Below are 27,198 nucleotides of genomic sequence, written 5' to 3' on the forward strand. Positions count from 1 at the left end.
GCAAGTATGGGTACGAATTCAGAGACGACTTTCAACAAACAAACGTCTGTGACGAGATGTGGCATCTTTGTATTGCTCGCTTCGGCCATAGCAACGTTTATCATCGGGATTTTGATTGGTCGATTTGCTACGTGCCTTGACCCGAAAACGGACGTGCGGAAAGGACCATATTTACCGAATGTATCCGACAAGCTCATGCGTGACGAAGACACGACTATCATAGACGAACTGATGAACAGTATAGATTCTGACCACATACGAAGCAACCTAAAGTAAATACTTAATACGGTATTGTATTATTATAAATAGGTATAAAGTTACTTATAATTAAAAGATTTGCCTCAAATGTTTGCAACACGCGTCCTAGAAGAACTGACGAACAGTAAACATTGTGACCATACACGAGACAACTTAACGTAAATACTTAGTCAGTATTTCATTATAAGAATTATACAAAGATGTTTTAAAAATATTGCATTCATCTTAATTCATGAGTATTTTACTAAAGTATTGTCACAGTAGAGTAAAAACGCCTAATAAATCCGTGTTATACGAAGGTGACACATTGCATCATAATAATTCGTCAATCCTTAATATTGATGGCCTTTGATATAATGGGTCCTCTGGTAAGAATACATTTTATCGGCATAGCTGTCTAACCCAGTTTTTTACCTTAGCTGACCTTTGTGTAAGCGACCAATCAATTTGAAAATAAAATTTCCGGCCGGTGGGCTTGAAACCTTTTGAAGTAAAAAACGTGCAATAGACAAACCGTTTTCACATTAACATTTATATGTTATTCAATCGACTTTCTATATTTGGGAAGTATAAGGTAAGACAAAGGATACTACAGATCGTTAAGCAACGATGCTGACTGCGTATTCAGCATGAAACAATTTTATCTCTAATGATAAGACATTGGAGATAAAGCAGTTTCATATTCAATTCACGACATCGATACAGAGTGTGTGTGTGCCCCTTTATATTTAGAAGATTGTCAGCGCCCGAACGTTTGTACTTAAAGGCTGTGTTCTCATATTTGGTAATTAATGCGATTTTGCATTCTGTGCACTCATAAAATTGTTTTCGAAATTGACCGTTAAACACAATAATGTATAAAGCTTTTCCGTCTTTCCACTAGTGGAATCGTAACCTCAGTTTAATGCATTGCATTCTAAACCCCAAGGTATCGAGGTATCAGTTACATAAATCGTCTCTATAAACGCTATCGCGTAAATTACCGGTAAGTGCACTTGAAGTTTATTTTGGATCAGAAAGATACTGAATGAAGATATATGGCGATATTATTATGGTATGTCAATCATAAATTTGTAATGTGTTTTCAACAATTGCATGGGTACCATTTTTTATTTATTTTATTAAAAATATTCAACCATATGGACCGATTTATTAAGCATGAGCGCGTTGATTCACGATACTACATGTATGAAAAATGGAATCAAATAACAATGTCCGACAAACCACAAAAACAGGTCCGTTCGAAGAACGCGCCTATAAAAATTTCAAATATTTTACGGATGATTCGTGTGTTTCTGGTTGGCCTATATGCTTTTATTTATGTTCATTCTTCTTGTGTTTTTCTATTCTGTAAATAATGATAACTGATCATTAATATCTTATAAAGCGAAATAAGCTACGAAATCTGGCACCATACCCCGTAATTGATTTGCGTGTAATGCAGCAGGAAAAAATCATTCGCAATCTTTGATCTTATAGATATAACTTTTAATCGTTTATCAACACCGACCTCAATCAACGCCGTATAACTTAAACAAAGATATTTATCCAGGTAAACATTTAATCGTTCTTCTCCAACGCACCACTGTTTTAGCCGGTGTTGTTATCTCATGTATACTGTTTTGTATACTATTTTCTTGTATACTCTAATTTTCTCCTTTGCAGAATGTTGACAGAAAAGCCTCACCTTGCAGGGGAGCAAAGCACGGAACTGGGAAAAGTATTGCAGAAGAGATGGCTCGAGGACGGTTTAGATCACGTGACTATGACTCCTTACTACGTGCTGCTGTCATATCCGAACATGTCGGATTTGAACTACGTCGAGCTCCTTAACGGCAACACGATTATGTACAAGTCTAACCTGACTGAACCGACGTTGACACCTGAGGAAGACAAACCGGGCGTCGTTCCACCTTTCAATGCATATTCGGCGCCGGGGGATGTCTATGTAAATAACGCAAAAATTATGGATCTGGTTTGATGTGTAATAATATTCTATATTTTGTGAAACGATTTCATGAATTTTGTTAGTAGTTTCGACAAGAAAGATTAGCGAGCAAAAGGCGAGCGTACTAAACATTTTCGGCAAGAGTTTCGTGAAATTTGGTATTTAATGACAACGGGTTTCAACTCTATTCTTATTATTATCATAAAGATAATTTCACTGAAGTACTTTTTAAAATCAAATACAGAAGATCAGATCCAAATTCTGTTTCTTAAAGTGTGAATTTTAAGGAAAACTGTCAGTTACTTTGAAGGATGTCATTAATTTACACATCATGATTGCGTTCATGATTAATTGTTGAAAATGTAAAGTTCAATGTTATGTTATGTTAACATCCCGAATTTACACATCATTAATTGCGAATGTGATGTTAATGTTGTTTTCCATCGTGTCAAACATCTGCAAAAGTTCTTGGTTTTTAATTTCCGATGGTTTGCATCGCATTCGTTAATTGTGCAAAATTGTATTCCACTTGCCCGCTTGGCTCGTTAAATACAATGTCACCATACATCTGTGCAATACAATACATATGAATGCAACCATGTATTTCCCTCTTAATGTCTGTTAACGAAACAGAATTCGTTTGAATTGAAAACGGTCATTGACATCATGGAAATAAATGTGTATGATTTTCGCTAAGAATGGAATATAATGATTCCAGTTATATAAATATGAGTTTAAATATAAATTCGTGGAAGCATCGAACTATTCTATTTATACATGTGTGTTATTGCGGTAATAAACAACATTTTGCTCCGATGCGTCTTATCAAACTTCCGGTGCTATCGCCGAAGTTGTTTAGTCCTTGAGCATCGGATCTCAAACCCATGCATTATTATTGCAATATTGCAACAACTATCACTACTGTTACCGACAATCATGTTGACAATCATGTTGGTGACTTTATTTTTTTTAATAATGATAAATAATATATATATATATATATATATATATATATATATATATATATATATATATATAATTTTGAAAAAGTAAACAAACGTCGCATGGGGATAAGAAAAACTCTATTAAAATATGCCGACTTTTAATACAGTTTGTATTATATATATATATTATATATACATAATATGTTGTGCTATGACAATTCATGCTAGGTCATATATAGCTTACACATGTTTAACAAAAAAAGGTTCGTAATGGTTTAACTACACCAGAAAAACCAGAAACAATGTGTGTAACATTGTCATGTGATTTGGAAATATTGGTGCCTACCTTTCTGCAGATACATACGAACAAACATAAATATGTGACCACATTTTTCTACCATACACCACAGAAAATTGTCAACTTATTATATCATATCGCATTTCAATCGTTAAAAAGTTCAACTCCTGATTACCATACACGAATCCGCTGTTTGAAGTATGAAAATTGCATTTATTTTAAAAACGGTAATAACAGATTTGTAAAGTAACTCCCCAAATCAAGAGTCCGTCTGTTTCAGGGAGAACTGGTGTACGTGAATTACGCGCGACTCGATGATTTTGACCTGTTGAAGTCGATGAACATATCCGTGGAAGGGAAAATCGTGTTCGCCCGTTATGGGAAGGGCTACAGGGGCGATAAGGTATCTTTTTCCTCATAGATTGCCTAACATTTAACACGAAACTTTTGAAACACTTTTTGTGTAAAAATCTAAGTCACGTTTCGTGCTTTGGGGGCAGTCTTGTTATATTTTCGGAAAGTGTTCATTTGCGGTTTCTGTCACTACTGCCTCTAAATTGTTGTTAAAAATAACGAACAAGTGCCAACATGTTCTGAAATCTGAAGTCTAAATCCTACAATACAAGCATATGATGTTGTCATTAGAACGAAATTCTTTCTGTCTTTATCATCGCCATTTTTGTGTTCGAACGGCGCATGCTTGTTATGGCATGTACAACTTATACAGCGGTGCGTTAGTTTTGTATGAAAGCGATTTTCTGTCATGTTTATCATGCGAAACCTTTCACAGGTAGCCTTGGCGGAGAAGCTGAAAGCCACAGGAGTGATTCTTTTCTCGGACCCAGCGGATATTACCAATGGCGATACGTCCGACGTGTATCCACATAGCTGGTGGCTTCCTGCTACTGGTACCCAGCGTGGGACGCTCTTATTAGGAGACGGGGATCCTCTGTCGGCCGATTATCCGGCTATAAGTATGGTGTAAAAGACTAATGTATGAAACATATCGTGAATATATTGCCTATATGATGCAGTTGTTTTGTTTGTTTGTTTTGGGTCATTTGACGGGAGCGTTTGTGTCAATAAAATAAGTAAGAAAACTCCTCTGAATGTTTAATGAATTATTGTGCAATTACGTTCAAAGTTGCAATTCTGTGTTAGATGCTAGTATCTTACAATTATTTTTAATACGCAAACATCATTCTCCCTTAATTTTGTTATCACCGCCATGAACACAAACACATTTATTTGGGAAAGTCACCAAGGTAATTCATTTGAAGGTATCCAAAGGAAGTGACATGACACTCAGGATTTAAGTTGATGATCGTTTACGTATTCATTGGCTGCATTTATTTACCATTATATTTAATTCTGTCCGTCCATGTGCAGGCTCAGCGTACCGTGCGAAGATTGACCCGAAGTTCCCTCTGCCAAGCATCCCCTGCCATCCAATCGGCTACGGCATCGCGGTGAAAATCATGGAGTAAGTACAAACATAGAATAGTTAAGGACGTGTGTGACATATATTTTGGTGTGACTGCCCGATTGGCAGTGTAATCGGTGGTTGGTACAGGTCATCACACTAGGTGATCCTTGTTCCCACTCACGGAACTTGTGAGTTCGGTAAGTGTTCGCCGGTTTTCTCACGGTATTCGGGGTACTCTCATATCAACTTAATTGAATATATTAAATAAAATCTTACAAATCCGGATATTACAGTTTCAATTAAAAACTAGTCCCAATTTTGACGAGTGTTTCATGTTTTTTTTACCTCAATAATGTATTTAAAGCGCGGAAGAACCTCAGAATGTTCCCAAAAACAACAACAACGCACACTCCTGAAACTATGACCCACTGCTGCCTTGAGCCTGGTTGTTCGAAACGTAACAGCCAGTTAAGTTCCCAACCTATAAATTTTAGACATTAATAAAATGACCATGATAAGAAACCTGAACCAACGTGCCAATCACTCAAACAAATTGAATTAAATTCGTTGTTCACAGTTATCACGCAGTTACAAGTTCAGTCTGTTGCTTATGACAATTCAACAGTCATTGTGTGTACTAGGCGTTGATAGTTTGAGCACCTCGACCCCTGATATTAAGTTGCTATTGTATGTGATTTATTGGTCCATCTGTTTCTACAGGCAGTTGAGCGGCTCAGAGGTTCCATTAGCATGGCGGGGTGGTATGAATGTTACCTACAGGTTCGGAAACGGATTTGTGAAGCCAGGATGGTATGTTATAAAACTGATATGTGTATTAGTTAAGCGCTAAATTAATGGAATGTGCTTATTGAAATGGTTGTTAAAGTGCTCAGCAAAATGTGTTGATGAACAAAATGAATTAAGTTTGTTTAGAATTTGTTTAATTAAACTTTTGAGTGAAATTACTGAAAATTGTTTATGAGTAAACTGGGTTCATATATGTTATATATATCATAGTAATGAGGAAAGTATATAACATGTGTTAATTGCAAAATGAGTTTATATGTGTAATATCTATCATAATGTTAAGAAAAATATTTACATTTGTAAAATATCGATCCTTGTGATATGTAAAACGAGAATTTCATTTGTTCATGTGCCATGTGAGCAACATTTTTATATTAATGAAGGATTTGTCTCATGTTTGCTAGAGGACAAAATGAATAGCATTTGTGCAAAATGAATTACATTAGTTCAAATGATTGACATTTGGTAAAATTTGTCATAATGATGCGCACATGGAACTGCATGTGTTAATTAGCAAAAGTAAGTCTAATTCGTGCGACCATTGTCATATTGATCGAAAAGATGTTCATTAGATCTTGAACAACATGTGTTTCATGTAAGCGACGCACGTCAAGGTTGTAGCTAAATACATTAAATGGGTTCATTAGGAAAATTACGTGCCTGTTGGCAAACTTTTATAGTAATGAGGAAAATGTATTACATTTGGTTTTGTGCATGGTAAACGCAACTTACTTCGTTCGTTCATGAGCAAAGTAAGGTACAATTGCGCAGCATTTGACACTATGACACAGAGGTATTCTAAACAATAAACAACAAAGAAGGCTTGAATGCATAGGATGGATGTAGTATTTCAGTTTCCGTATATGTTTATAAAATTATAAAAGAAAAGTGTTTAACGCTTAAGAAATTCGGTGATAAGTCTATCATAAAACTAATATTTTTCCTGAACCGCCTAGAGTAGAGTTTTTTCGTTTCTAGGAGAGCACACATACATGTTACAACACGAAACCAGAATGTTACAATTTACAACACTGTTGGTATCATCAGGGGCGAGTTCGAACCAGGTAACTTACATGTACCCGATATGCGTATACGTTATTGTTCAATACCTTAAACTGGTGTCTTTTTAAATATCTGTTTATCTTAATATAATTGTACTACATGCCTTCAATGGTTATCCATTTAAAACAACCGTTACTAATACATAAACGTTACACTAGTTTTGGATACGTGCTGGACCTACTCATTAGTTACATTTTGACCTGTTGTATTTGGTATAGTTCGAACATAATCACTTGCTGCATTTGATCTTAATTATTGACAAATTAGTTACATTTTAAACCGTATCATTTGATTAATTTTAAACCTTACTTTGGCTTATTTAGAACCGTTCAATTGGCTTCATTAAGAACCTTATCATTATTTTTATTCATCATTAGCCTGTCCTTCTTTTCCGAAAACGTTTTTCGAAAACGTCAAATTACCTCAGTACAGTAAACATTTTTATGAATGCGTCAGCTTGTCGTTGAACAACATTAACTAAAAGCTTTAAACACTACTGGTCGCTTCAATTCATTGTATGTGTGTCCTCAATTTAAACACGCATTCACTATATATTGACGTTTCAGATCGCTACGTGATACTGGGTAACCACAGAGACGCCTGGGTGTTTGGCGCTCTGGACCCATCGAGTGGCACCGCGATCATGATGGAGATTATTCGAGTTCTGGGAGCCATGGTGAAATCCGGTAGGCTAACTTGTAGTTTAATACAGCTAGATGTGTGTGTGGTAAAATTAATTTTAAACTATTGGCGAGCCTGGCCTGCTTGCCCTGGTTTCTTTTTACTAGTGATTAATAACGAAACAGGATGCAATTATTAATGATCTGTAACAGCCACATATTATAATATGTATTTTTAGGGCTCGCGACCAGTACAAAATAGAGAAAATTAAAGAAAATTCAAAATACAGAAACATTAGATAGTTAAACATGTTTTTTTTATAACAAAACATAATATTCTTGGAATACACGTTTTGCAGCCTTATCTGAGTTCACTTCCAGATATACAAATAGGATATGTTTATTATAAGTTTATCAATACGTTAGCTGATAAGCTATGTATGTATACATATAAGAAGGTATACATTTTTGTAAATAAAAGTAGTTCATGCGACTGCATGTAGCATGCAAAATGCATACTTGAATTAACCGTTTTGGGTCTGTTTCATTAAATTCCAAATGCATAACTAAGTCACCAAATATCTTTTTTTTTTAAGTTCCTGTCATGATATTAAGTCTTTATAGTCAGTCGTCTAATATTATTAAGGGAATTTATAGAGGAAAGAAAAATAATACGGGGATCACACATACTTTTTCCATAATGACGGTAATATGCATCCTTTTAAGGACATATTAAATAAAATCGATAGAGGTACACAAACTGTTTTGGCAGGGTGTTTTAACATGCAGCTACTTATAACATCGCAACCAATTGCTTTGCCGTGCTTTAAGAGAATTACAATATCAGAAACTTATGACACCGATATTGACATTGGCGCACACGTTGACACTGGTATAAAAATCGGACAAGTTAATGTAATCATCGTTTACATTCAATATTAAAGAAAAAATAAGTGTCTAAAAATATCGCTTTGGACATATCATCAAATTTGACATTTCAAACACATTCTTACAAACGAGGAATATCAATACATGATCTAACACCACTTGTAAGATTTCCTATTAATTTTTTTTTTATTTTTTTTTTATTCAATATCATACATATAATGTAAACATGTATAGGTTTCCGGTTCCGGTATAAACAGTAGAAAACAAAATGTAAAAGTTAATTTCAAAATAGCGTGTGTAATCAGTGTGATGTAAAGTGAAAACAGTGCACAATAAGTGAATATAAAGGACTGAACTTCAATAAAATGTATGTATGATTGAAAATATATAAAACAAAATAAGAATTTTGATCGAACTCTAATTTTGTCAAAGCAAATGTGTTGGGTGGGGAATAGATTTTCGTTAATAATGTTATGTCTTTGAGCGGTTGTCAAGTACCGTTCATTCGTCACGCTCTGCTTTCGCGGATCATCGTCACGCTTGAAGGGGCAATAATTGTGAATTCAATAGTGTACTTGTATTGGTGTATTGGTGTATTGGTATATTGGCATTGGCATAAGCTGCGCATTTACCGTATAATCAATTTTCACGCATAAAAAGACGCTCATGCTAGCGAAAATGAATGCAGGCAAGCGGACACTGTCGTCTACCGCAAGTGAAACCTCTACCAACAACAGTATACTAGAAACGTCCGTGTTTGAAAACAGCGACCATAAACAGAGCAAAACTAAATTAAAACAAAATAAACCTGACCCCAAAAAACAGAAAACTATGACTACTTTTGTTACTAGCACGCCAAACGAAAATTGTGACATAAGTGGATTATCGATCGAAAAACGATTAGATGAAATATGCAATAAATTATCACACGTACTAACAAAGGATGATTCAGCGTTTATTAAAGATATTATAAAAGAAACTGTAGAACAATTAAAAGATAAGCTGCTGGGAAATGTAATCCGACGAATTGAAATTCTAGAAAGTGATGTGTTTGAACACAAACTTGAAATTGACCTACTGAAACAGGAAAGTGCCGCCAAAAACAAACAAATCGAAGTGCTCAAAACAGAAAATGAAACCCTACAACGCGCGAAAAACGGTGATTCAATAAGCCACGACGAGTTCGCTAACAACACCGAACAATATAGTAGACGGAATAATCTCAGAATAGCCGGTGTTCCGGAGGATCAGGACCGACAATCCTCGGTGTCTGTGACAAACAAAATCGTCTCGCTCGTCAACACACACCTGGGAATCTCGATTGAGCCTCACGATATTGACATTGCTCACAGGCTAGGAAAATTCAGTCCTAACAAAAATCGGCCTGTAATAGTGCGATTCGTAAGACGCCAGATAAAAATTGACATCCTTCGCAAAGCAAAGTTATTCAAAGGATCCGGTATCTTCGTGAACGAGGACCTCACGAAACTAAATGCCGAGGTGCTAGCGTCCGTGCGCCTGAAGCAGCCCAGTGCCGTTGATAAGACATGGTCCTTTGAAGGGAAAATTTTCGCTTTGTTCAAAGGGAACGAACATGCTATCCAAATAAAATTCGCTGATTTCAAGGACTGGCTTGAAAAGCCTTGGCCCAAAAAATCATACTCAGAGTGTGTTGAAACCCCAGCTTGTGCAACAAACCGAAAATCATCAAACATGTCATGAAATGTTTTTCTTTGACAACCTTTTAGTTTACTGTTATGAATAGCTAAAATACGTCACCTGTGTTTTCAATAATAGCACTCCGTCAGGCTACGCAAATGCATTATAGTTGTTCTTTAGGCATAGTTATCTCCCTGTTAAGAAATATTTAATTAATGAGCATTTAAGCGCACATGTGTATTTAGACGCACGTGTAAATTGTTTAATACCTTTATTTTTCATGGGGAATATAAAACACATATAAACATGGCGTCATGTATAATTAAATTAACTTTCTTAGCGGAACGTTTGTTTGTTCTTTTCAACAAAATGGTCTATTTATTTCAGTAAAGATATATTTGATCTTGTAAAACCCGGTTCAAAACATGTCTCAATTTAATTAATTTGATTTCGCATAATAACATTTTCGTGTATTATTAAAAGTGTTTTTAATAATAATACATTATGCTACCAGTCCACTGTTGGAAAAATTGTGTCAGAAAACAAAACATTAATCCTGGATATATCTTATTTAAGCTTGTATAAATTGAATATCTGTTTGGAACAGCTATTGTGCGTGTTAATCTTCTTTGCATTTCTAAACCTATTTGACTTGCTAATGTTTCATGTACATAAATGTGTTGTGTTTATATTTTATTTTTGCTTGTAAAGATTGGCTGTCGGTTTGTTTATAAATTTTTTTTGCTTGTATAGACTGTCTGTTTGCATGTTAAATGTATTGGTCTTACTACCCTATTAGTCATCCCTGTCACTCGACAAAAATACTTACTAATATTCATATACATGAATTTTGAATTCGATTTTCTTGTCAGCAGCTTTAAGATAGTTTCATATATTTTATAATGTTCATAATGAGACATAAGCTTTAATACTTAAATAAAATAGTGTAAATTTTAAACCTTATTTCAATACTGATCTTGCAGTATTACCACTTACTTAATCAGGTTTGCATGTAGGCACCTTCAATGCCAATTATAACATTTAAATTTTATCTGTGAAAATTAAAAATGGTTTTGAAAGAACTAGGATACTAATCTTTCAGTATTACAACTTACTTAATAATTTATGCACTTATGTACCTTCAATGCGGATTAATACATTACGTTTTTAACTGTGAACATTAAAAATGTTTTGAAGGTACAAGATGTGATGAACATAAGATCATCTGCTTGTTTTCATTTAACACTTATAGTTTAGCCTTTCATGCTATATAGTTGTAAACCTTGCTTCATTTTCGCTTTCAGATGAAGCTTTTTTAAGTGTTAAGTGAACTTTAGATGTTGAATGAAATAAGTATCTGATTTAATATAATTGCCTCCTTAATAATTATACTTTTTTGTCTTGTTTTAATTTGTTACAACATAACATACTAGACACACTTTAGTTTGTGTTTTTTTTCTGATGCTTATTAGCAACCGCATTACATGCTTGACACTTTTTGGTCTTTATACCTGTAGTTGTAGTTTTTGTTTAGTTGTTTATAACAACACTTATAACCAAAATCAACGTGTCTGTTCATGTTGTCATAATTCTGTTTCTTGTTGGTTATTCATTTCTTAATAACATTGTATGAGCTTATAACTGCATTAAAAATGGGGGGGGGGGGGGGAAATGAGACAACAAAAATATAAATGTTGTTAGTAAAAATTAAATCAAGTTAATAAATTTTTAATAACATTATATTGATTGATATAACAAATATTACGAAAAATACTTTATTTAAACATAACTGTTCGAAAAATAATTCTGAAATTAACTATTTACTGATTGTAAATGACTGTTAATCTATTTTTAATTGAATACACGGTCATTCAGTGTTACACATCGCTAAATAATGTATCCACTAAGATACCTTCATTACATGATTTTTCTTTCTAATCTGTGAATGTTAAACAAGCTATAAATACATTTGAATAAATTATATTGTTGAAGGTATTAGACGCACTGAACTTACGATTATTTTTTTGTCTTCATTAACATTCTGAAGCTGTATTGTTTTTTGTTTTTTTATGAAGGTGTAAAATAGTAGAGGACTAAAATCATCCTTTTATTTTTCACTTTACACTTTATAAGTAACAACTCTTCAATAATATATTAACTCTTACTTCATTTTCGCTTTCATATGAAGTTTTTTTAAGTGTTGAGTGAAATTTGGAAGTAAAATATAACTAGACTGTCTTATTCAATATCACTGTCTTTGTATTCTCTTTCTCATATAGATCAGTTACAATATTATTAAAAAATGTGCTTGTCAAATATATACCTCCCCTACATGCCGATTAAAATAAACTGATACTACAAATAAAAAAGGATTGAAGGTGATTATTTAAATATACTTTTTTATTCCAAAATTAACATGCTTGTTAAAAATCTAGTTTTCACTAGTATGAATAAATGATAATATAACAATATTTATTCTACAAATTACTAATTTATGTTTGAGCAATTGATTATATAACTGTATTTATTCTACAAAACACTATCTTATGTGCTATCATTATGGCATTTAGACATATACATATACATGTTTACATTGTATGTATGATATTGAATAAAAAAAAACAAAAAAAACATGTATATGATCATACAACACAGTGATTGTATAAAGCAATAAAGTTCACACATGTTATACAAGATGTGCTAATATATATAAATATTTTTTTTTTTAGAGAGAAAAGAAAAGAACAACAGAGGAATAGTTATGAAAAATGATGAGTTGTATAAAGTCGGAAGAAAGCATACTGTATTTGTGTGTTTAGTTGTATATTCACAATGATCTTGTCAGATTGAAAAAAAATATATAAACAAAAACTATATTAGAAAGATAAAAAAAAAACTATTTTAGGAAGATAAACTAACATTAGAGTGAAATGTATATAAGTGGACAAAACATTATGAGAATTTAATCCGATTCCATTTTTGTTCAAAGATTTGTAATGTGTCATTACTAAGAGCTATTTCTTTCTCAATCTGGATTTTTTGTTTAAGACTATGGACAAAACAATTAAAATTTGGTACTTGTTTTGTGTACTTCATGTTTAAGATAAAATATTTCATCAATATAACCATAAAATTCACAATATTATTACCGTCTATTGATTTCAATGAGTTAATTCCGAAACTTACATTTAAGAAAGATAGTTTAACGTTTAGTTGCTGTTGTTCAAGAAAAGATGTTAATTGATTCCAAATAGGCTGGATGTGTTTGTACTCCCAAAAAAGATGTTCTATAGTTTCAATGTTTTCACTGCAGAAGTCACACAGATTTGAGTTAGATAGTTTGCATTTAAAGAGATATTTATTTGTAGCTATAATTCTATGGATGTATTTATATTGAAAATTTCTCAGTGTGCTTTCAATAGTTGCTTTATATGGCATGGTAAATATGTGTTTCCAATTAAGTTCATTTTCTCCAAAAAGGACTTGCCATTTATTTTGGATTTTGGAGTTTTCCGTAGGGTTTTTAATTTGTAGTTTGTAAAATATTTTATTTGTTTTGTTTTTTCTTCCAAGTATGTTTTCTACAAATGTTGTTTGAGTACATGGTGTATTATTTGTATTGATTTCAGATTTAATATGTATGGGTATGCTTTTGATTAGTGTGTAGTACTTTAGAAAATTATTTGAAGGTATTCCGTATAAGTAGCATATATTATCAAAAGAGTAGAAATCCTTAATTCTATAGTCATATAATTGGTCGACATATTTAATGCTTCGTTCAAACCAATCTTTATAGAAAAACGTCTTATTGTTTGAAGTTATGTCTTTATTGTTCCATAAAATTGTTTTACTGCTGGTTTGGGTTTCTAAGTTATGAGTGACATCACTCCACGCTGATAGAACATCAGACAGAAATATGTTTTCGTTTGCAATTTCATGTAAGATAGTATTGCTGATGTTACATTCAAAGAGTAAGGAGTCACCATATTTTTTTAGGATTTTCTGGTAGAATAATTTCCATTTACTCGTATTGGTATTATCTAGGTATCTTTTAACCCAGTTGCATTTGATTGCATTCAAGAATGAGTCAATGTTCGTTAATTGGATACCTCCATTTTCTACAGATTGAATTAACTGAGTTCTTTTTATTTTATCAGGCTTACCATCCCATATGAAGTTAAATATTGCTGATTTTATATCGTTAATAACATCATTTGGTGGATTTGGGAGAACTGTTAATACATATATTAATTTAGGAAGTGCAAACGTTTTCAATACTGTGTTTTTTCCGATTAGTGTAAGTTTACGATGATGCCATGATTTTAAGCAGTTTTTAAATTTCTGTAATTTAGGTAGTATGTTTTTAAGAACTGTATCCTTTTCATTATTTGTGAAAGTAATTCCTAACGTTGTGGCTTCATCGGAAGTCCAATTGAATTTCATTTCTTTTTTATATAGAACATTACTTTGTTTTAATTTACCTACTTGTAACACAGTACATTTACTTTTGTTTAGTTTTAGACCCGATGTCATTCCGTAAAGGGTTAGCGACTCTATTAGGTTATGGAAAGAATCGTAATTGTCGTTTAAAAAGTAAGTTGCATCGTCAGCAAATAGGGATTGTTTGATTTCTTCGTCAGGTTCTAGTGATATGCCTTTTATGTGTTTATTTGATTGTATGTGATGTGATAGATACTCGATGCAAATAATAAATAGCGATGATGAGAGTGGACATCCTTGTTCGATGTTAAAACTGTTTGAAAAGAAGCCATTGTTAATGATTATACTATTAATATCGGTATAGAAAAGTTTGACCCATTGAATGAGACTTTCACCAAAGTTCATATTTTCTAAGCAGGAGAACATAAATGAATGATCAAGCGAATCGAATGCCTTTTCAAAGTCTGCAAAGAATATTAGACCAGGACTATATGAATTGTTGAAATAGTTTATGCATTCTTGGATAAGACGAACGTTTTCACCAATGTAACGTCCTTTTATGAAACCAGATTGAGATTTTGAAATAATTGATGGTAATATTTTTTTTATTCTGTTTGCTATACTTTTAGTTGCAATTTTATAATCATTGTTTAGTAAACTAATTGGGCGCCAGTTTGATAAGGATTCTAAGTTTTTTCCAGGTTTTGGAATAAGTGATATAATACCTTGTTTTTGTAGGGTAGTTAAGTTTTCATTGTTAAATGAAAAGTTAAGTGAATTAATTAGATGTGTTTTTATATCATTCCAGAATATTTTATAAAATTCGATTGTGATGCCATCAGATCCTGGGCTTTTGTTATTTTGCATTTCTTTTAGGGCTAATCCACATTCATATTCATTAAGCAATCCGTCGCACAGTTGTTTTTCCTCCTGGTTTAAAGCGTGATGTGTATTTTTAAAAAGGGTGTTATTTTCAACATTTTTTCGTTTATAGAGGGTTTCGAAAAATAAACGTTGTTCTTCTAGTATTTGAATTCTGTTTGTTATATCTTTGCCATTGACTACTAATTTGTGTACAGTTTTTTGTTCACTTCTACGTTTTTCAATGTTTGCGAAATATTTTGTGTTTTTTTCATTGTGTTCAACATGCTGAGCACGCGCTCTTAGTATTATTCCATTGAGATGTGTATGATAGATTCCATCTAATATTTGTTTTTTTAATGTTATTTCATTTTCAATGTCGGTGGTATCATTTGTGTTTGTTTGGTGCAATTGTTTTTCAAGTGTTTCAATGGTTTTGATGGTTTCAGTTTCAAGTTTGTGTGTTTCTTTTTGTTTAAATGATGTGTATCTAATTGTTGTGTTGCGTATATTTCCTTTAATTACTTCCCATAAGGTGTTTGGGTTTGCATCTTTATTATTTTGAACTGTATTTAATATTTCCTGTTTTATTTGTGTTTGATATTGTGTATCTAATAAGATGCTGTTGTTAATTTTAAAGTATCCTGGGCCTCTTTCAGGTTGTATATTGTGCAGTTTAAGTTCAACTAGAGAGTGGTCAGTCATGAATCCTGGTTTTATGTTGCATGTGTCAATAATGTTGCAAAGAGATTCAGATATTAAAAAATAGTCTAATCTACAAAATATTGTTGGTTTTGTGTTTGAGTGCCAGGTGAATTTGCTTTCGTTTGGATATATTGTACGCCAGATGTCTATCATATTGTAGTTTCCAATTATGTTATTTAAAATGTTTCTATTTTTAGGATGAGTATAAAGGTTTCCATTCTTTTTGTCTAATAATGGGTTAAGAACAGTATTAAAATCACCACCGATTATAATGTTTTATCTTGGTTATTAATTATAAAGGATTGTAATGTTTCATAGAATGTGGAATCATCTATGTTAGGGCCGTAAACATTAATTAATGTTAATTCTGTTTCGTGTATTTTGATATCTATACTTGCTTGTCTGCCAATTATTATTTCGTTAAAGTTATTGACTGTGATACCTATATTATTTTTTATCAGAAAGGCAATGCCTTGTTTATTAGTATGTTGTCCACTAAGATAGATGTCTCCGTCCCATTCATCTTTTAAGGTTTGTGCTAAAGTATGTGTCAAGTGACTTTCTTGTAGTAGGCATATACTATATTTTTTTTCGTCTAACCATTTGAAGATTTTAATGCGTTTGTCTTTATTGTTTAGCCCTTTTACGTTCAGAGTGCATAATTTAATCATTTAAAGAGAGGGAGGGTGTGTAAATATTATTATGTGGGTTTGTCCAGTAAGTTTCTATTTTAAAGATGTCCGTGCATTCATACAAAATTAGAAAACAAAAATTAAAGATCCAAAAATATGAAGATTCTATAGACGTGAAGAAGTGAAAAGAAATAATGACAGAAGGAAGAAACATGAGCTGTAAAATATGAGTCCCAAAACAGGTATCTTGGAGCAATATATATAATACAATATTCATAACATTCAGCTTCTGCATGTTTAGACACAAACAATTCAGCAACTTAAACACAAACATACAGTATAAGAACAAAATAACAAAAAGTACAAAAGGAGGCTTAAGGTATAATGAATGATTGTGGTTGCAATCAAACATAGGGGCTTATTTACATTAAAATACATGATTTACAACATATGAAAATATATTATATGTAATTTTATGGGTAATGTATTATGTATGGTGAAACATAAACATGTGACAAACAAACTACTGTCTTCATAAATCACACAAATAAAACCCGAATGCAACAATGTATGATGGTTAATTTTATTTCTACTTTTCATATGTTTATAATTTAAATAATTATTAATTAAGCAATAAAGTTGGATAATTTGGAAAAATCTACACTTAAATATACTTATTACAAATACATTTGAGCTAAACATTTATTTATGGAAAGAAAAAAATCACCAGATATATTAAATTAAGGATTTTCATCAACATTCGTGTATTGCAGATATCAATTATATTCATTGAAGATTTCCTATTAATATCCAGGTAGATTTTGGTCCAGATGCGTGTAAATTTCCGTTCATTCAGTCAACGTTTTTATACAATTAAGCAAGGCATGTGTTTGCATATTTGAAACTGTATGCAATCGAATTGCATTCCTACTTCTGACGTCATCCAAGCTTTACAAAGGTCTAATGGGTACCGATAAAGTGAGAATTTTTATTTTTGCAAGTTTAAATCTAAATCATTTTGATGTGATCTATTAATCCACAGGATGAACATTCTTGTTGCAAGTCAAAATTTCTTATAAGGGATTAGAAAAAACAAAACAAACAGGTTTATAAATCCATACTACTCACTTACAAAATTCCGATTAGCTTAATTTGGAATGTATATATTTTTTCCGCGTAAAGCAAGCTCTTGACAAAGACAAATCGGTAACAAAAACGGATGCATCTGTATCGAAATTCGATGAGTACCCATACGTGTAACTTTATCGTTCATTCCATACACCGATTGAATATCAGTTAACGAAACGTATGGAAAAGAAGCATCATCAATGAGGTCTACGTTACAATCACCTCATCTGATCTCATCTTTGCCTGTGGCCGCCGACCAGCTTACTCCATGCGTCTTGGTCATATAGAGAATAGGCAGCTGCCCCCACTTTTCCCCATGCGTTTATCATTTTAAGCCAATGTGTTTTATGTTTTTCTAGTCCGCCCTCTTTTTTGCTTCCCCTCAGGGTTCCAGGTGAGATTGCCTTGTCGCATTGTATGCAGGCTTGCAAATATGTCGCTTATTCATCGCCAACATCTCTGAAGGATGTCTTCTTTAACGGGATACTCATTTGTTTATCTCAATAATTCTTCGTTGGTGATTGTGGCTGACTTCATGCGGCAGGTCTTGATTAAGACCTCAATTTATTATGTTGGTGACGGTGAGTTTTAAGAAAAATCTCTACTCTAAAGAGGAGGATTGGCTTCACGACGATATTTAAAAGTCTGATCTCGGCGTTGATGCCAAGTGATTCATAGATGTTTCACAGCTGATGGAAGGCTGCTTGTGCTTTACCGATGTGAGTTCTGACAACTGCATTCATTCCTCAATGGAAGTCCAGGATTTTACTGAGATAGGTAAAACTGTCATGCCTTCTTTGGCACTGTGATGGGTATGTCGTTGAATGCGTTGGTCTGGAACACATTGCTCTTACCTTTGCTGATTGTAAGATCCAATGTTGCTGCCTTATCATGTAGGTTTTTTCTTACATCTTTTGTTGGGTGCGAGAGCGAATGGCAAAATCTTCGGCAAAGTCCATTTGTTACAACTGTTTCCAGAGTGCCAATTGTACTCTTTTTCGCTTTTGTTCCGTCGAGGTCGTCAGGATCCAATCTATGGAAAGCAGGAGCAGGGGAGATGAGCATAAACAGCCTACCTCACTCCGGGTTTCAAGTCATTCTTTCATAAGACTTCATAATGATGTTGATGATCCGCTAAAACAATTAAATTAGGACGGAGCTTTGTGGGCTGTTTCTTCTAAAATGTTTGGACATTCCATAAATAAGTACTTAGTTATAAAATAGTGGGTTTCCGAACTGCAGATGATATCGTTATCAGAGCGAATAGGTAAGGAAAGTTGTAAGTATAATATTAAAGAAGATTGTATAAATTCAAAAAATACGGCTAATGTTATCATGGAACAACCGAATAGAGACCCTATTAAATACTGCTAAATCATATGAAACGAACGTTACAATATGATGTTGGGGTCTATGTTGGTTCGCAAAATATTAAATCCAAAATAAATAGTCATTGATTGAAGAACACTCGTGTATTTGGGTAAGTACCATACGCCGAGGCTCGTTATAATAAAGGACCCGTGTTATTAAACAATTTATATCGATACAAAAATATTAATTTACCACACACTTTGTCGGATTGAATATACATTGTTAATCTTCAAGTATGTAGAGTCCGAATTAAACACGTCTTGTCTTCAGATTCAATGTACGATTTATATCTTCAGGCAAGTGGCGTCCGAGGAGGTCCATAATGTTCTGTAGCTGGGGAGCGGAGGAGTACGGTCTTACAGGATCCACCGAGTGGGTAGAGGTGAGTCATTCTCCTCCTTCTCTTCGTTCTCCTAATTGTCGGCACAGTCTTCCCAGTCAGCAAAATGATTGTCCACAGCTGTATTCATTTAACAATTGAGCACTAAATATGCACTCACTTTTTTGGGATAATTTTAAAAGGCAAGTGATGCTCTCTGTTGTATGTGTTGCTCGGTAATATGACCTGAATCATCGGAAGCAATGCAAGTCGCATGGGCGATGGAAACGTGAACTTTGCCATGTTCATTGAAGAACAATATCATGTTCTAAGTTTAAGAAGCGAACTACTTCCAGATATCCGCAGCGACTAAACTGATTTCAATTGTGTCATAACTATGTAATAAACATGTACAAGACAATATTCTATCCCCAAAACCAAACAAATTCGTGAATTACATGCATTTGATAAAACACTGAAAAGCATCGCAAGGTATACGTCATATTTGTTAAAAAACTGAAGTTTTAGATAATTTGTTTTTCAGCACTACGTAAAATCACTTGGCTTCAGGACAGTTGCATACCTAAACGTGGACATTGCCATAGATGGTAAAATACGATTCCCGGCATGGTCGTTTTAAGATACTGTGCTGTCTTTTTAAATTCAATGTTGCACATGTTTACCTCTTTTTTCTGAACTACTCTTTATTTGTGTGTTAAATTTATAATAAATATATACGTATTTCTTGCACATTATTACGAAATCATAACAACAGTAAGCGATTTATCTTTATAAGCTGATGCCTTAATACATTTCCATCTCTTTGCATATTTGAGTAAGTTTTAAATATCATCATACTCATTACTAAGCTTGTCAATGTTCCCTTTGTAAATATTTGACAGAACAACTAGTTTTAGTTGGTAGTTATTTATAAATATGTTTGTGTCTTCCTTAAATCGGTAAACTATGGCTTTTTATTTAACAGGAAACTTCACTTTCTGGGCAGAAGCGACCCCTATGATTTTTAACGCCCTTACCTCGGCGACAAAGAAAGTGCCTAATCCCAACAGAACCGAGGTTGCGGCTGGCCGAAAGTCCGTTTATGACACCTGGCTTCATACCTTTCCTGATACCGGTAAAGATAAACCGCGGTAAGTATATTTCATTAGGAATGTAAGTCGTGAAACCATAACATATATCATGAGCAAAGCAATAGTTTCACACTCAGCCCTCGATTAATTTGAATGGCATAAATTAGGACATACACGTACGTGTTTCATTTAATTATAAAGTTTGCCTTGGATTGAAACTGCATCAAAAATGTTGTCGTAAATAATGAAAATGTGTTGATAGAAAAAAAATTGGGCTTAAGTTATATGTCACAGTCAACTTTTTTTTAAATCCTACGAACTCTTGATTCATTTTCTCAACCACTATGTGTAAATCCACAGTAGTATTATGGTAGCTATGCACGCCTTTTTATTCTGGATGAAAGTCAGTTCTGGTAGCTTAATGTTTCTAACGTTCATTTTAGATTCAATATTTTATCTTCCTTTAAATACTAGGTTAATACATTGCTTTTAATTGCAGAATCAAACTGCCTGGCTCCGGGAGCGATCATTCTGCTTTCAGAGACCGTCTCGGAGTGCCTGTAGTAGACTTTGGTTACTTAGCGGATCCGGTAAGAAATGTCTGCATTTTAAATTTCTGTTCATCTCAACATTCAAGACGTGTTAATTGCAAAAAAATGGAAATAGTCATTTCGTAATACACATTTGTCGATGTAAAGATATATAAACAAATACATGTATATGGGTTTTATTACATCGCTTTACATTTAATACGCCAAGTCAATTTAATCGTAAACGATTCGTAAGACGAAACTATGACATTATTCAACCTAATAGATCAGAAAAATATTAAAAACGTGAAACAATATATGCAATGGAATTTTCAGCATGAATATGATTAAGTTATTAAATATATGATTTAAACGTGTTCAATAAATGCATTTGAGTTAACACTGCATGCAATTAAGATTAAAACATGTAGCGTGTTGTCAGAATATTGGAGTGTCAAACTACCCGATGTATCACTCCGTATATGAGACGTTTCATCTAGTGGACAAAATCATGGACCGCGGATTTCAGGTATATATTAGACTTACCTAAGTATTGTATTTGAGTGTGATATTTTGTGTTTGTTCTGGTGGTAATTATTGAAGAGAATGGTCTAACGGTGTATGTGCCCAAATATATATATAAAGTGTTGTAAATCAGATGCGTCGTGCTACTGAGGTCTAGGATAAAAAAATTATACCGTCTTAATATTAATACTTGTGTTAAGAAATAGGATAAGTATATGTAAAGAACATTAACAAAAGTTAAACGATGATCAGTTTGGTTGTCGTGATACCATGAGAAATGATAACTGCATTCAATTCTGCATAATATAATTTAGAAAGTTTTTGATAATAATTTAAACACTATGTATTTATTGATTTTTAAAATGTAGTTGACACCGCTATACACGCTGCATAAAATCTTAATAAAATAACGTAATTGACGTCAACGTTTTAAAAAATTGACAAACTTAAAACTTTATATTCAAATGTTAAAGCTCATGTTAAAACACTTGTTTGATAAAACACTTGGTGTCAAACAGGGTGACCCTCTGTTTCCACTTTTGTTTACATTATTGATTAATGACAGCAATGATTTTATAGATGTGCATTAAATGACTTAACAGGATATTGAACAATCATCATGTTATATTGCAGATAATTTTGCTTTATGTAGGACTTTTCCAAAAATATTACAGTCCGACTTGAAAACTATCAATCAATATGGTTGCAAGTTTAATACACATGAAGTTAAACAAAACATATTTATTCATTAAAACAATATATGTATAAAACACGTGGCACCTGACTCACCTGATCGCGCATGACTTATTTGTTACCGATGTTTTCAGTACCACCGCGCCGTGGGTCAAGTATGGCTGGAGATGGCCCGCAACCTAGCGGACTCGCTCATCATTCCTTTTAAAGTCACAAACTATGCCAATACACTGAACACTATGACTGAGGAGTTCTTGAATAGCTTTAAAACAGCTTTAGAGGAGCAACATATTAATACAAGTAAGTATATTATAAATGTCATTATATGCCTTTTATAGTAGTCCAAAATAGTGAAGCTTTGGAAGTTTAATAAAATAATTAAAAAAATTAGCGTCTATAATATTTGCGCAAATGATATAGTGAATATTTTGTGAAGATTTTTTTTAAATGAACAAAATGACCACCACTTGGGTTTATTGTTTGAAGCTGTCCGTCGGTAAGTCATAAAAAAGTCATATATTGATGTTAAAATACAGTCTTTAGTTATGTTGATATGAATGAAATTACGTTATATTTTTAGTTTTGACTATCTTCTTTTTAGCACTACTCCAGATATCAGTGAAAAACTTTACTAAGGTTGTCAACGAGTTTGAAAAAAGTCTTCAAACTTCTAATCTTCAAGAGTACGTATTGCAAAGGATAGCGTTATTTACTGTCGTTTTAAAGGGGCCTTTTCACAGATTTTGGCATTTTTTTAACTTATTCATTAAATGCTTTATATTGATAAATGTGAACATTGGATCATAAAAGCTCCAGTAAAAAATCAAGAAAAAAAATAAAAAAAGGAAAAGAACATTGCCCGGAGCAGGTTTCGAACCAGTGACCCCTGGAGTCCTGCCAGAGTCCTGAAGTAAAAACGCTTTAGCCTACTGAGCTATTCCGCCGAGTACACATTCTTGACGTATTTTATACCTTATATAAGCAATCTTCGTAGTTTCACAAAATTTAACGACAAAAACAGAACTCTCCAAATTATTCAATCGTTTCGCGTTGCAACGCTTTATAATTTTTAGGTTTTAAAATCGTCAAAAGATGCATATAATGGCTATATTAGAGCATGGTTAATGTTCAGTATTACTGTTTCCTCACAAATATCATAACTAAAACGAAAACTTACGAATCTGAAACAACTTTTTTCAATTTTGTCAATTTACCAAAGCGTGAAAAGATCCCTTTAAGGCGTAGGTATGACAAAAGATAGGCGTCATGACGATGAGTTCATGGGTTGGACTTTCATACTCTGGATTCTGCGATAACTGAAAAAGTACTTAGCTATTAAAATGAAACCTTTTGTGTATATACATGATCATAACGGAATATGCACGTTAGTTCAGTTTTTCAGTCGGATAAAAAATGTGGTTATTTGATTCCAGATATAATTAAAACATAATATCGGTATTGAGCGCAACCTCAAAAAGAACGTAAGCATGATTGATGATACTACGTGTGCTCATAGAGATCCATGTTTGCATATGCACATTATTTTAGTTTTTTTTTTTCCGTCAGAACATAATTTCGGTTTCTATGGTTTCAAAAACTGAAAACGGAGATTTGATGCTTCAATATCTAAATAGTAAATATGCAAGCTTGATGAAACTCGGTATTTTGATAAAGGGCGATTTAAAAATTTGGAACAGTTTTTTTCAGTGTTTCCTCACCGAGAAATGGTGATTTCTATAATTAAAGAAATAAGTGTTAACTTAAATCTGATTCCAGTGGTAGGTCAACAGGCGGTTGAGCTATGTAGAGTAAGCCCGATGTGATGATGGAGGGCCATATGTAGAGTGTGCACATTAGTTCATTATTCATTTTCAGACAAAAACCTATTCGGGCAATATTAACCTTGTAGAAGACTGCTGTTTTGTCTTACAAAGCTGATGTCTTTTGTTCTTCGTAAAACTTCAATCGCAATTTCTTACAGTAATTTTTCGTAAACCATGCGCCGTTGGCGGCGGATACACAGTTTGTGACAACTTCTTGTTGATGTTTACATAGTGTTAAACACTTCAGTGTTTTATCGGTCATAAACGAATGTCATTTGCTGATTTATACCGTAACTATAACATCTTTTATTCCATTTTCCTTTTAGTTGATTAAGCTTAAAGCATCAATTTATGAAGGAAAACGTACAACGTTATTTCACGTTAATGAATGTCACCAATGATGTATATAATTTCAGTCCGTTGTTGTACATCGTATCAATGTTATTTCATTCCGTTTTTGTACACCGTATCAATGGTATTTCAGATCGTTTGTAGTATACCGTATCGATGTTATTTCAGTCCGTTTGTTGTACATCGTATAAATGATCAACTGATGCAGCTCGACCGATCGGTCTTAGATCCCGCTGGCCTTCCCAACAGACGTCTAAAAAGGTATATTCTCCTAGATTTCATATCGGCGCACTTCTGCCTGCCCGTTGTTTTATCCTACAAATTTTTCATTACAATGGTCTTGATTACTTTTAAAGACTATTGATAACTAAGCACTAACCGCTAAGACGAGTCTGTGGCACTCACTGTCAGGAATTGTATTCATATCATTTGTTTATTTTGGATTTTATATTAGACTTATCTTATAAGAACATACCATACACTAGTATACTATATACTCGCATGGGCAATATTTGTTTTTGAACACCTGTTTTTGCAGACATATCCTGTTCGCGGAAAGTGTGTTGGACAGCTATGTCGGAAGTAGCTTCCCCGGCCTCTCCGATGCCTTGGTTGAGATCCGGCAAGGACGCAACGTGACCCAGCAGTGGGAGATCGTTCGTCAACACTACTCCGTCATCCTCTTTGTCATCCAGTCTGCAGCGTCAACGCTTAAAAACGTCACCGACTTCATGACCAACTACTATTGAAAAGACACGTTGACTGTTTAAAAAAGCGCTCATATTCATTCCAATGTGTGTTTTTCATGTCTATATAGAATATTTCCTCATACTTGAATTAGAAATCATTCTGCGAAAAAACAACAATAGTTACATGTTGTCCCATATGTATTTATATTTGATATGCATTCATATATCAAGTATTCAAATAAAGTAGCTAGTACATGAAGATGATTGAAATAATTATACAGTATATTATATTATGGATTTGTATGTATTATGTATTCCATACTACTACTAACCATTAAATGATATTGTAATATATTTTTTTTACAAATAAATATGCATGTATTTCAATCGTAAAATATTATCACGATGAGTTCCTATGTAATAACTAACAAAGGCATCTACTATGTATATTGAATACGTATATGCTACAATACAATATGTTGTTTGATATAAGTTTATATAGATATAGATGACTATAACGTTACAATTTGTAAATATTTATCATTTTTTTTGTTAAAGACTAGACTAATGTGTATTTTAAATTCTACTTTACCAGTTTCAGTGTATTTATATTCAATGCGTATTTTTCATCTTATTGTTTGTTTAAATCATGCTTTAAATGTAACACATTATCGCATTATCAGCATTGTTAATATATATATATATTGATTGTTTAGATTATATATTTAGATAATAAACTAATATTTACATAAAGAATAACATGGCAATTGCTTACATATCGATTCGAAAAGCAAAGTACAACATTTCTATGTATATAAACCTAAACGCAGGCACGGGCTAGCTTATTGTGACACGTGTTGTTTTTAAATTATAACAAAAAAGTTTCAGATGGAGCAAAGTATTTTTGTGGTTTAGGTCCGGCATGTGTTTACCTAAATACAATGTTTTACTCTTGAATTATGTTTTATAAGTAGTTTTTTTAGTTCAGTTATTGCCCTGTAACAATATCTGTTTTACTAATTTTAGATTATTTAGTTTACTTCATAGTGAATTTGTTATGTATATACGTAATCTTTAGTTCTTTTTGTATTCATATCCATTAATTGCACGATGTAATGCCGAATACAAAATGACATTGTTGCTCATACGTTAGAGTTTAATAAATGTATTATTACCAGCTTATTATTCAAATGGTTTATTAATTGCCGTCGATTAAAGAAGTGTTGAATAATATTACATATGTATGTTTAGAACTACGAAATTGACTATTGACCAGCTGCTGTAAGCCTCTTATTCTCTGCGATAACCTGATTTCTAAAAGGATGCAAATAGAAATATCCTTTAAAAGTATTCGGCGTTAACAATAGCTTTAATTTACTTAAGGCATGTTAAATTAGCTAATTATTTATAAATTCATGACTACTTGAGTTATTTCACATTCAATTGTGTTTCGAGAGAAATAAACACGTGAATCAAAATAGGTTTTTTAAACACTACACTACAACCTACTTTGGGTTGTGTGTCCATTATTTGCTGAGGTTTCGTGTGTTCGTCTTATGTCTTTCTGTGAATGTTATGCGTGATACTTGAACAATGCTACATGCTGTATTTTTTTAAAATGTAAATTTCATGTTTATTATTTATAAATTATTTGTATTTTGTTTCGGAACAAACGTGTGATGTTTCTCTCGTGGTTTATACGATACTCAGATTTGTTATATGTACTTAGGTTCGTGATATTGTCAGATAATGGCATTTATATCACGGTGTGCGGCACGTGAGAACATTTTTGAGCGATAAATATCGATACAATAGTGACGGCCTATGAGAATAGACCGCAAAGGTAAATAATTAGAAGATAGTAATTGAAGTGACTTATCGTGGTATCCGGTTCAGAAAGCCACGTCGACATAATAAGATGACAAAGCTTGCAGCTATATGTAAATGTGGAGAAATGCAGGACTCTAGTACGTTATGTAGACAGCGACATGACCTTTGTTTGCTTCAAATATATCGCTGGATCGGTGTCTTCTATGTAGTTAAATATTTTATAGACCGTTGTGAGCTGGTATTCTGAACGGCTTGTTAAAAGATGATCCAATTCAAGTTACTGGAGCATATCGGACTCAC

The 27,198-nt window shown here is 33.0% G+C and overlaps 1 protein-coding gene across 1 annotated transcript; it reads left to right on the forward strand.

Moving 5' to 3' along the window:
- On the forward strand, positions 1-26,480 carry LOC127875142 (N-acetylated-alpha-linked acidic dipeptidase 2-like). The gene is made up of 17 exons (XM_052419979.1): positions 1-272; positions 1,924-2,206; positions 3,729-3,851; positions 4,239-4,422; positions 4,838-4,931; positions 5,595-5,684; positions 6,660-6,745; positions 7,310-7,429; positions 19,344-19,429; positions 19,911-19,974; positions 20,352-20,517; positions 20,957-21,047; positions 21,430-21,516; positions 22,340-22,505; positions 22,807-22,888; positions 24,548-24,640; positions 24,918-26,480. The coding sequence occupies exons 1-17, from the start codon at positions 7-9 to the stop codon at positions 25,126-25,128; spliced, it is 2,292 nt and encodes a 763-aa protein (XP_052275939.1). The 5' UTR covers positions 1-6; the 3' UTR covers positions 25,129-26,480.
- The last annotated feature ends 718 nt before the right edge of the window (positions 26,481-27,198 follow it).

The sequence above is a fragment of the Dreissena polymorpha genome, chromosome 3, assembly GCF_020536995.1.
Source record: "Dreissena polymorpha isolate Duluth1 chromosome 3, UMN_Dpol_1.0, whole genome shotgun sequence".
Taxonomy (NCBI): Eukaryota; Metazoa; Mollusca; class Bivalvia; order Myida; family Dreissenidae; genus Dreissena; species Dreissena polymorpha.

Bases quoted from the DNA above. Each gene is read 5' to 3' on its own strand.
- LOC127875142 (XM_052419979.1), top strand. From the start codon at position 7: ATGGGTACGAATTCAGAGACGACTTTCAACAAACAAACGTCTGTGACG. The intron at 273-1,923 runs GTAAATACTTAA...TCTCCTTTGCAG, and splicing joins CACATACGAAGCAACCTAAA to AATGTTGACAGAAAAGCCTC. The intron at 5,685-6,659 runs GTATGTTATAAA...TTTCGTTTCTAG, and splicing joins GGATTTGTGAAGCCAGGATG to GAGAGCACACATACATGTTA.